Raw genomic sequence first — 12,992 nt, forward strand, 5'->3', positions numbered from 1 at the left:
AGCACGATGCGTATGTGGATCCGCGTGCGAGGACTCGTATCACTTCTTCTTTGCGTGCCCTAAATATCACATTATACGACAGATGCTTTTAAATGATCTCCATTGGTACCCTGGTAATATCACATTAGATATACTTCTAAGAGGTGATGCAGATCTAAAAAACGATGCAAATCTTAGTATTGCAAAAGCAGTCCAACTTTATATTGACAGTACTGGCAGGTTTTGACTTTCTGGGCACCTTACCCCATTTCCTTTAACTACCCAGTATCTTAGCTATTACCTAATTAATTAATTAATTAATTATATGGTATACTGTATATATGTCAATAGTATATATCATTTGTACATGTATCTGCTGGCTGGTATAGTTGAACGACTGAAGGAAAGGAATGGTTTCGAGTGGATCTACAGAGTAATGTTTTTTTATGGAATGTGCATAACGGACAAAGTTTTAAGAAAGTGTATTGATCGATGTTTTCCAGCCAGTCAGATAACTATTTACAACTTATCGCTACTGCTAATATGTATGTGTATGTAAAAGAGTATTTGTACATAGGAAATGACTATTAACACCCCCCCCCCCCTTCTTTTTCTTCCATCTTTCCCTTTTTCTCCTTCTCTCCTTTATATATGTTTTTGATTTATATATATATATATTGCATTCACTACTGTCCATTATGTATTGATTTATATTATGTACTAAAACTTGTGCCCAATCCCAATTGTCAACCATTGATGACAATAAAAATTTGTTTAAATCAATATTTTCGTGTCCAAAGTTGTTTCATGAATGACTTTGAATAAATATAAAACTCGAGTGTCATAAAAGGGCGTCAAAGAATATCATTGATACCGTAAGAGGCGAAGTAATTTTTTGATGTCTTTAGCATGATACAGTGTATGGTGTCCGATGGCGTCTATAATCGGATGATCAACCATTTTTGTCATTTCTCACACTTTTCATGTTTCAATAGCAAAATATTAGGTTTTGCCGAATTCATACGATTGTTTGGAGACATAATAAGCTATATACCAGACAGTGATATCACCTATCCTAGGTCAAGTAGTGTAACAATGTAGCGAATCTATATTTACTTCCTTGAAATCCCCATCAAGATATATTCATATTACACTTGTATCTACTTCAATATCAAGCTATATAGTTTAAGTTCGTTCATGACATGTACATCCAACCTGTCGACTATTCGGTTGGGCCTACACACATATCGACGAAAAGGCTTTGGAAATCCTAAAATTAAAAGTAATTAGTTTTAAATTATTTCAAAATAATGTAATGGACCCGTAATTAAATTTTAAGGCAACATAACCTTTTGATTGTACTGCTGATGCATCAATAGATAATTATAGCAATGATAACAAAGGATTTAACTTAAAACAAATTATTTTAAACGTTTAAACATGTTTTAAAATATGGTTATTATTTATTACTGGCAATACTAGGAAATAAGAAAAGTGTCGATATCCAATGTAGTCTTACAATGTTTTAAAAAGGCGATTGACTCATGTCAAATAAAAATTCAATATTTGAATTTCTGTATTGTATTTGTGTGATTTATCTTATATGAGGAATTGCTAATTCGCCAATTTACGGAAGTCGATATAATATGCAAATCAGCAACTATCGGTGTATCATCGTAGAAGCATATTTCTACATCTCAAGTTGTAATACTTGCCGTCATTGTTTTGCATGTCTGTTCTATATTTAACATAATTTAAGATAATTTATCATAAATGGTTTAGTTTTGTTTGAAATGCAAACGTGTTTGATAGATAATTATAACATGCCAGTTGTAAACAAAAACTCTTAGATCCAAACATGTTGGAAATATAATTATAATTGAGGTAATGTCAATTAACAGCATAATACAAGCATCCGTCCATAAATTTGACAAAATATCGCTAATGGCTATTCCGTCCACAAAGTGACCAGAACAGCTGCGCGTGGTGACATGTTGGTAGTCTTTGAACTGGGAGTGCGTAGTAACCTCGATAATAACAGGTCAATGTCACAATATCTACCCACGGCTATATAACATTGTAAACTTACTTTTACAGAAAATGCGATGTTAATTTGAGATTGTTTAGCACTTGAAACGAAAAGGAAAAAGGATTAACGTTATTACCACATAACATGTGAATGTTAGATTTTATTTGGAATACGTATCATTCTAAATAGTTATCTCTAAGAATTGTCATTAATCCTGATGATATATCAATCATCAAAGTAGGCCAAATTGTATCATCGCCAATGACTATTCCGTCCACAAATTTAACATATCAACTGCACCCGTTGGCAATGGAAGTCCTTGAACTGTGTTTGAATAACAACAGCCTCGAAGAAAAAGTTGGTCAATGTCGCCTCATCTATTCAAGGCTAAAACGCATCGCAAGCTTGCCTTTCACAGAAAGTCTACTGTTCACCTAAGATGTTTGTATTTAACGTCAGAGGAATGGTATATGGGTTATATGCAAATGATGAAAAATTCATATAGAGATGTGTTGATATCATTTTCAGATATACTATCCATTCCATATATTTTGCTTCAGCAGATTTTAAAACTTTAAAGCCTGCTTGTTGTCGTTGTACTGTTTATCTAATTGGTCATCATTACCTTGCGAACTTTGGAGTATGATGCTTAGAGTGATGGATATGAGGCCGGAGGCTTTTCCAAATTACTTTTCCGTCATACACATACTATATAAACCCAATTTCAAACACCTCAATTCATACAAGATTTCGTGCTTGGAATCATTACATTTCAGGTGAGTTCTACACATTTTAGACATGCTTACCAGTTGATAGGGCATTTTTTGCTTTTATTATTTTCATTTTATTTTGTTTGTATAAATATCGTTAATTTTGGAATTAATCGGTCATCTTGCGGATAAGTTATTCTATAATATATATAATACATATTTTAAAAATCTGTAAAGCTTTAGGTTTTTTTATCTCTGTTGTTTCATTAATTTATAAATTCCCCTCGACTTTTTGGAGATTGGAAATGTTTTTATTATTATTAATTTGTGATAATTCCTCATTATTTTTTAAAAATTTATTGTAAACTATAGATTATCAAATCTACGTAATCTATATATCAGAAAAAGCTGAGTTGTATGTTCGATTATTACTTTTTTAGATTTTCAAGATGAGGACAGCTTTGATTGTTGCAATAATGGTGCTGGTGATCGTGGACCTGTCGGCCGCGAAACGTCCAGCCCGTACGTATTATTACACAATGTTAAACCTACTTGTATCATTAGTGTTATTGTCTATACTGTAAGTTATCTATTTCAACACGTTGTCACAGTTAAAAAACAAACATATAAGACCAGAAGTTGTTATTTTTACCTATTAGGTGTGTCACAGATATCGGATTTCGATAATCCATAATTAATGTTTCCTTTAAAATCGCCTGACGTTTCGGTAATGTTCATATTCCGCCCATAAGAGGACGGTTAAGATTTTTGTACTTTAACTAAGATAAACCAAGGAGACGAATTACTTCAGTGATATCAAGCAGCTACTTTAGTCTAATGAAAATATAGATTATGCATATTGTAAAATATGTGTTTTGTTTTTAATTTCAGACTGTAAACTTGATGTTGACCACGGACATCATTGCCAGCACAGTGCTCGTGAACGCGTCTACTTTGATATGAAAACGAAGTCATGTAAATCGTTCAATTATCGTGGATGTGGCGGTAACAAAAACAGGTTCAAGTCTCACCACGACTGTCATAAAGAGTGCGCTTAGATGAGGAAGCAGCCAGACTACAATGCGATGAAGACTCGTGTGATGTAGACATCACAACTGATACTGATGCTAAATTGATCGTGGTTGATCGATGTGTCTGTTCTAAAATTTGCTAATTTCAATTTTAGTTTCAAAACCGAGGTTTGTCATTAGATCACCTAATATACGAACTATGGCATCCTTCGTACTCTTGATTTATTAAACATACTAAACAATCAGAGACAAATCAGTCCGTTCCTGAGATGTGATTCAGTGCTCTACCCTGATATGTTATCTACTCATCCTGATTTGGTTCGCTTGTTTATTTTGCTGGCATTATTTTATATATACTGCATAGGTACCTAAAATGATGACTGTTATTAAACAACTAATATGTTAAATGAATTCATTAAAGTTATATCGGGCAATACAAATTCAAAATGGAGTTGTTCTATTTTCAAGCTGAATTGAGTGTCTCTGCAACATAGGAGAAGAACACGTAATCCACAACTTACTGAGAATAACAAAATCTTTGAATGCTGGTTGAGATTCCAATGTATCAATATAAAGGGAACGGGTTGAATGACTATACTATGCAGACCTTTTTTTTTATATCAGATATTGACGCAACAGGGCGTAATAAACCTGCTACCCCCATTGCATGAACGTAAGAGGCGACTAAATTTGGGATCTTATCTTTTCTCTTCATTCTCAGCAGCTTTCTTCTTCCTAATGTCTTCCGTGGCAATGTCTCACTTTTGGCGTTTAGTTGAGCCTTCGCCCCTGTGAGGAAGGCTTTGGGTCCTGTCCCCTGGTCGAGACATATCAGAGTCTTTAAAAATGGTAGTTTCTACTCCTGCTAAGCGCTCAGCATATTTGGAGTGGGACGATTGGTTAGCCCGTTTTCAGTATAATGTGGCCAGGTGGGGTGTCCTGCCGGATGTCTTCGGCAGTATGTTTCAGTGAGGTAACACTATATAAATCGGGAAAAAAGTTCCGGCCTATCATAAGGAGACATAACACAAGCATACCGCAGCCTCTAAAAACACACATACGTATTCACCACGCGTATGCATTTCGCACGCACGGGAGGCCGTCCTTAGATTACCTTAGCTGTTGATAGGTCGTTAAACAAATAAAACCAAACCAAACCAAACCAATTGACGTAACACTAATACAGGAAAATGCTGACAAAGACGATTAAATTGTCGCCCTGACACAATCAAGTTTTGTCATTAAGGCATTTATGTATCTATTGTTTATATAACATTTCCCTCTATATATTATACATTAATTCGTATCTGCTTTCGTTATAACAAATGCTTGAAACAATTCAAATCAATGACGATGTTATAACAAAAGCTTAAACAATACAAACCTATGACGATTTGTTGGTAAATAATTGTAATTCATTCTTGCCTGTGTATCTTCTGTACTGCTAAATATACCATTTGTGTTGTTAACTTATCAGTGTGTGCATGTCGCTGGGCCTGATAGCCATTGACTGAGCAGACGACAATTGCTAATTAGGAGAGGCGGGAAGGGAGAGAAAGAAAAAAAAATTCCATCCGAATAATTTGTTTTCTGAATGATTTCGCAGTCATTATTATTTAATATTATGAAACTTCAACCATCTATGTGCTTATTCCTTCCATTCCTAGTAGTCCAGGTACTGACTAATTATGTGACCTACACCTATACTGACTAAATGTAACATATACTGACTGATTAATTGTGTAATCTATGCTAACAGTGTAATCTATATTGACCAATCGTGTTATCTATACTGACCAATTGTGTTATCTTTACTGACCAAATGTGTAATATATACTGACTTTAATGTATAACATATATCTACACTGACTAACTGTATATCATATATATATTCTGACTAAATGTATAACATGTATCTATACTGAATAACTGTGTAGAATATATCCATAATGACTAATTGTATAAAAAAATCTATTCTGACTAATTGTATAACACTATCTATTCTGACTTATTGTATAACATTTATCTATACTGACTAATTGTATAACATATATCTATTCTGACTAATTGTATAACAAAATCTATTCTGACTTATTGTTTAACATACATTTACATTCTGTGTTGCATTTGCCGATATGCCGTTAGTAAACCAAATTGTATTCATGAGACTGTATACTACAATTTACAGTGATTCGGTCAGAGTAGGGAATACAGCCCTATTGCTGGTCAAAACAATGGCCGCCAGTTACTTTCGGCCTGGAGAGATTTCGAATGCTAGCATTTATATAATCAACAACACACAAAATAAAGTAAATTGTGTTGTCACCAAATGTTGCCCTCGTCTATATGACGAATTTTTTAAGGCTAATTATTTGATTTAATTTGTTGACTTATATGATATTTCCATTAGCCTACAGAATGTTAACTCTCCTTAAAATGTATAAACTGACACCAATATAAAAGGCAGATTGTACAAAAATCACACCATATAGTAGCACCTTTCAAAGCAGAAAGAGAGTTTGATACAGTAGAGAATTAGATACAGTAGAGAGTTAGATACATGTGAGAGTTAGTTACACTAGAGAGTTAAACTCAGTAGAGCCAAAATAAACTTAAGTTGTTTCGTCCTTCTCGGATTCGTCATTAATGCTAATTGCCTAATAAATTGATACTTAGGAGGTGAACAAAACATAACAATGGTCGAAAAAAATGTAAAAATTTGGATGAGGGGTGCAAAAGACCCATAGTCCAATATATCTTATAATCATCATATCGGATTTCAAAATCACGGTAAGTATACTCTGAACCGTGTAGCGATTGAAATTAGTTAAAACGTGCCATGCATGTTATACGGTAAACCTCACGAACTAAATGTTATAGTTAGTACCAACACACAAAATGTTCTATTCAATTTAAATTGAAAAGATAAATAAAAAAACTCATTACTAAATAAATAACATAATATTTTTAGCACACTTAAATGACGATCAAAAATGGCCAACATTAACATTGTACTTGAACATCAAACCATTGTAGGTTCACATTTCTTCAGTACTTGCTTTACCATCGACATGAGGATCACCCCTTTGACCATTCATGCGATAAACATATCGCTATAAAATCTATACCGATTAATCATGCCGATATGAGGCAGTAATTATAACATACTTAATTAGAAAATGTTATTTGATACTATCAGCAAGCCATGCTAAACAGTTTTAATTATTTGCGAATAGTTTTACCAATCATTTCCTCGATATATTATCTGTTTTTGTATTCGTTGCAGTCATATATAACTAGACTAGCAAACCACATTTACAAATGCAAAATCCTAATCCAAACAGATAATACATGTATATGTGATTCTGGCTTGATAAAATGTAGATAATGTACATGTAGGGTGTAAATTTGTATAGAAACCGTTCCTTGGATTCATCCATGGCATACAACTGACCATGAACTACAGATTAAGAAATTAATATTTTACGAAACACTGCGTTAAAATTATATGATTATCTATTACAAAGAAGAAATGGTTTTAAATAATAGTATATTATGGTAAGAGTTTATTGGATGTAGATACTAAACCATTGATCACACTTAAACTTAATGACATCACACTCCAACAAAGCTTACAAACATCACACCGCTATGAACAATGACGAGCATTGACCTTTATATCGCTAATCAACATCACACCGCTATGAACAATGACGAACATTGACCTTTATATCGCTATTCAACATAACACCGCCATGAACAATGACGCGATAACAATGATCTTTGCATCGCTTACCAAATAAATCACTCCAATTTCGTAGAACACTTCAATAGTGAAAAAAATAGCCAATATTAACAATATTCTTGTATATCAGACCGTTGTGGGATCACATCTCTTCAATACTGTCTGGACTAATGCTTCTAACCTCGGCAATAGAAGCAGACCTTCGGCCATTCATACGACAACCATATGGCTGTAATACCCACGTATACGGATTTGTAGTTTACATATTAGACAGTAATTCTATCTTACTTGATTAGAAAATATTATTCGATACTATCAACACGTCATGTTTCTTTGTTTACGCATTACTGGTCTCAAATTAAAGAAATATAGGTTACTAAAGAGCCGCAGATTATTTGCGGATAGTTCTACCGATTAAACATTATTGGTGTCTTCATTGGTGCAATTGTATTATTGTTATTATTAGGCCCTTTGTCATTAATTGTCATAATTAAACATTTGTATTTGTTTTCATTTATAACTAGAATAGCAAAACACGTTTACAAATGCAAGCTGCCAATCAAAATAGTTAATATTTATGTGTGATTCAGGATCAATATTGATAAAATATAGATGGTTTAGGATGTAGATTTTTATGGAAACCATTTCTCTGATTCCTCGACGGCATCTATCATGAAATAATCTATGCAGATTAAATTAACAATTAACAAAAAAGTTTCCAAAAATAATAACTGGGTCCGACGGACTTGCCAAAATGCAGATTCTACAAAAAAGAAAACATTAAAGAGACTGGAATCAGCAAAACCCAGCATTTCCTTGGGAAAAGAATTGACTCTTTAGAACTTAGCATGAGAATAAAAAGGAATGGACTTGAATTCCGATTTTGCCTGACGTCAATGAATTGATGGTTCGCTTTTCCCGTATTCCTCGAACAATGTCAATTTCGCCGATCTGAATTTTATCGATGTTGTGTTGTTTGCAAATTGATATATTTTTTAATTAAGTATTTAGTTGTATGTTTGTTTTTACGAGAGTACTTTGCTAATATATTCAGATGAAAGCATTATTAAGTCAAGTTCACGTTTAATCGATATTTCAACAGTGTACGTTGTTGTAGCCTCAGTCTCGGCTCCGTGACAAATCACGCGATCAAAATAAATGCGGCGAGTTATTCTATACACGGAACGATGTCGCAAGGATTCCCCCGGTCCAGCGTCCATACCAATGGCCATTTTAATGTTAGTAGAGCGTGAATGAGCATCTCCGATTGCCATTAATTAAGCATTGAACTGTTGTTTTATGATATTTAGGATATATTTGATCTACGGAGCTTAGCATGCAAACACCATAATGCGCGATAGTATATCTATGATTTGCTTGCTTGAAAAGCTCTGGCGTTCTAATCAATCCTAAATACCATACAAAAATAATTCAACGCTTATATTCATATTCCCCTTTACTTTTTAGCATGATTTTCACTAAAAGATAAACTCTAGAATTCTTAATTCCTGCCTTACCGTCAGTCATCAAAATTTAGCAAATAGATGGAAAGGCTTTCATAATGCATGGAAATTTAATGAACACTTCACTTATGTTTAATATTTTATTATCAATGTAATGCGCACGTGGCATGTTTCCATAATAATTAATGAAGGCAAAATGATTCCTCTCTGAAATTTATTTAAGCAATGATTTGATTTTTACATGGGATACATTGTACTTCCGGTCGCTGTTGTATTAATACGCCTAGAACTGTGTCGCGTGATGCATGCTATTTAAACGAGAGCATATAGTGACAATGCCACGCAAATGTAAATATTACATGTGTGCAACTAGAATTTTAGGTTATTTGGGAGTATGCGGCTTTGAAATAAACTTACTTAACCGCTTATACTAGACGACTTAACCACTAAATACAATAGAAAGAATACTGGTCTAAATGGAACGCATAGTTACGAATATTTTCGTGTCCAAAGTAGTTTCATGAATAACTTCTATTAGACCTACAAACATAAAAATCAAATCAATCAATCATCAAAGTGAGCTATACACGCCATATGTGCCTCTTGTTCATATACTTTCAGTACACTATTACAGATAATGTAAATCAAGGTGAACAATACATGTGCTCTGGGCCTCTTTTTCATATACTGTCAGAACACTAAAACCATGATGATATTACATATAATGTTCATCAAAATGAGCGATACAGGCCCTCTGGGCTGCCTGTTCATTTACTTTCAGCACGTTACAACCATGGTAAAACACAGATAATGTAAATCAGGGTGATCGATACAGGCTATTTCGTCGTATACTCTCTGTAGACTAAAACAATGGTGATATTACTGATAATGTTAATCAATGTGAGCGATACAGGCCCTCTAGGTCCCCTGTTCATTTACTTTCAGTACACTAAAACCATGGTAAAACACAGATAATGTAAATCAAGGTGATCGATACCGGCCTTTTTGGTCTCTTGTTCATATACTGTCAGTACACTAAAACAGTGGTGATATTAAAGATAATGAAAATGTAAGAGGCAGTGTCGATATCCAATGTAGTCTTACTATGTTTTAAAGAAGGTGATTGACTCATGTCACATACAATTTTACTATTCGAATTTCTGTATTGTATTGTTGTGATTTATCTTATATGAGGAATTGCTAATTCGCCAATTTACGGAAGTCGATATAATATTCAAATCAGCAACTATCTGTATATTATCGTAGAAACATAATTCTACATTTCAAGTTGTAATACTTGCCGTCATTGCTTTGCATGTCTGTTCTATATTTAACATAATTTAAGATAATTTAATTTGTATCATAAATGGTTTAGTTTTGTGTGAAATGAAAACATGTTTGATAGATAATTATAACATGCCAGTTGTAAACAATAACTCTAAGATCCAAACATGTTGGAAATATAATTATAATTGAGGTAATGTCATTAAACAGCATAATACCAGCATCCGTTCATAAATTACATCCATTTGACAAACTATCGCTAATGGCTATTCCGTGCACAAAGTGACCAGAACAGCTGCACGTGGTGACATGTTGGTCGTCCTTGAACTGGGAGTGCGTAGTAACCTCCATTATACCAGGTCAATGTTACAATATCTACCCACGGCTATATAACATTGTAAACTTACTTTTACAGAAAATGCTATGTTAATTTGAGATTTGTTATCACGTCAAAAGAAAAGGAAAATGGATAAAGCTATTACCACATAACATGTGAATGTCAGATTTTTGTACCATTCTTAGTGGTTATTTCTAAGAATTTTCATTAATCCTGATGATATATCAATCATTAATGTACGCCAAATTGTATCATCGTCAATGGCTATTCCGTCCACAAATTGAACATATCAACGGCACCCATTGGCAATGAAAGTCCTTGAACTGTGTTTGAATAACAACAGCCTCGAAGAAAAAGTTGGTCAATGTCGCCTCATCTATTCAAGGCTAAAACGCATCGTAAGCTTGCCTTTCACAGAAAGTCTACTGTTCACCTAAGATGTTTGTATTTAACGTCAGAGGAATGGTATATGGGTCATATGCAAATGATGATAAATTCATATAGGGATGTGTTGATGTCATTTTCAGATATACTATCCATTCCATATATTTTGCTTCAGCAGATTTTAAAACTTTAAAGCCTGCTTGTTGTCGTTGTACTGTTTATCTAATTGGTCATCATTACCTTGCGAACTTTGGAGTATGATGCTTAGAGTGATGAATATGAGGCCGGAGGCTTTTCCAAATTAATTTTCCGTCATACACATACTATATAAACCCAATTTCAAACACCTCAATTCATACAAGATTTCGTGCTTGGAATCATTACATTTCAGGTGAGTTCTAAACATTTTAGACATGCTTACCAGTTGATAGGGCATTTTTTGCTTTTATTATTTTCATTTTATTTTGTTTGTATAAATATCGTTAATTTTGGAATTAATCGGTCATCTTGCGGATAAGTTATTCTAGAATATATATAATACATATTTTAAAATCTGTAAAGCTTTAGTTTTTTTTATCTCTGTTGTTTCATTAATTTATAAATTCCCCTCGACTTTTTGGAGATTGGAAATGTTGTTTTTTTAATAATTTGTGAATATTCCTTATTATTTTTAAAAATTTATTGAAAACTACAGAATATCAATAGCTACTTACTTTATATATATAAGGAAAAGCTGAGTTGTATGTTTGATTATTACTTTTTTAGATTTTCAAGATGAGGACAGCTTTGATTGTTGCAATAATGGTGCTTGTGATCGTGGACCTGTCGGCCGCGAAACGTCCAGCCCGTACGTACATGTATTATTACACAATGTTAAACCTACTTGTATCATTAGTGTTATTGACTACACTGTAAGATATCTATTTCAACACGTTGTCCACAGTTAAACAAACAAACATGTAAGACCAGAAGTTGTTATTTGTACCTATTAGGTGTGTCACAGATATTGGATTTCGCTACTCCATAATTAATGTTTCCTTTATCACCTGACGTTTCGGTAATGTTCATATTCCGCCCATAAGAGGACGATTAGGATTTTTGTACTCTAACCGAGATAAACCAAGAGAGATGAGTTACTTTAGTGATATCAAGCAGCTACTTTAGTCTAATTAAAATATAGATTATGCATATTGTAAAATATGTGTTTTGTTTTTAATTTCAGACTGTAAACTTGATGTTGACCACGGACATCATTGCCAGCACAGTGCTCGTGAACGCGTCTACTTTGATATGAAAACAAAGTCATGCAAATCGTTCAATTATCGTGGATGTGGCGGTAACAAAAACAGGTTCAAGTCTCACCACGACTGTCATAAAGAGTGCGCTTAGATGAGGAAGCAGCCAGACTACAATGGGATGAAGACTCGTGTGATGTAGATATCACAACTGATGTTGGTGCTAAATATTGTGGTAGATCGATGTTTCTGTTCTAAAATTGGGCAATTTTTTGCAAATTTAGTTTCAAAACTAAGTTTTGTCATTAGATCGCTTAATATACGAACTATGGCATCCTTCGTACTCTTGTTTTATTAAACATTTTCAATAATCAGAGACAAATCAGTCCGTTCCTGAGATGTGATTCAGTGCTGTGTCATAGTCTCTACCCTGATCTGTATTATCTACTCATCCTGATTTGGTTTGCTTGTGTATTTTGTTGACATATATACATACTGCATAGCTACCTAAAATGATGACTATGTTACTTTACTACTTTGTTGAATTAATTCATTAAAGTTATATCGGGCAATATACATTTGAAATTGAGTTGTTTTATTTTCAAGCTGAATTGAGTGTTTTTACGACATCTTAATGAGAATAAAATATTTCATCCCTCTATGGTGAGATAGGGGGCCTGCATCTCATTGAGGTGAGACGGTGGGGCTGCATCTCATTGGAGTGAGACAGCGGGACTGCATCTCATTGAGGTGAGACAGTGGGACTGTATCTCATTGAGGTGAGACAGCGGGCCT

The 12,992-nt window shown here is 33.7% G+C and overlaps 2 protein-coding genes across 2 annotated transcripts; both read left to right on the forward strand.

Moving 5' to 3' along the window:
- Positions 1-2,739: 2,739 nt before the first annotated feature.
- Positions 2,740-4,196, forward strand: LOC117344139 (kunitz-type serine protease inhibitor bungaruskunin-like). Its single transcript, XM_033906787.1, has 3 exons — positions 2,740-2,784; positions 3,159-3,240; positions 3,610-4,196. The coding sequence occupies exons 2-3, from the start codon at positions 3,168-3,170 to the stop codon at positions 3,774-3,776; spliced, it is 240 nt and encodes a 79-aa protein (XP_033762678.1). The 5' UTR covers positions 2,740-2,784; positions 3,159-3,167; the 3' UTR covers positions 3,777-4,196.
- Positions 4,197-11,319: 7,123 nt separating this feature from the next.
- LOC117344140 (kunitz-type serine protease inhibitor bungaruskunin-like) lies at positions 11,320-12,775 on the forward strand. Its single transcript, XM_033906788.1, has 3 exons — positions 11,320-11,353; positions 11,728-11,809; positions 12,185-12,775. The coding sequence occupies exons 2-3, from the start codon at positions 11,737-11,739 to the stop codon at positions 12,349-12,351; spliced, it is 240 nt and encodes a 79-aa protein (XP_033762679.1). The 5' UTR covers positions 11,320-11,353; positions 11,728-11,736; the 3' UTR covers positions 12,352-12,775.
- Positions 12,776-12,992: the final 217 nt, after the last annotated feature.

This window comes from Pecten maximus, chromosome 15 (genome assembly GCF_902652985.1).
Source record: "Pecten maximus chromosome 15, xPecMax1.1, whole genome shotgun sequence".
Classification (NCBI taxonomy): Eukaryota; Metazoa; Mollusca; class Bivalvia; order Pectinida; family Pectinidae; genus Pecten; species Pecten maximus.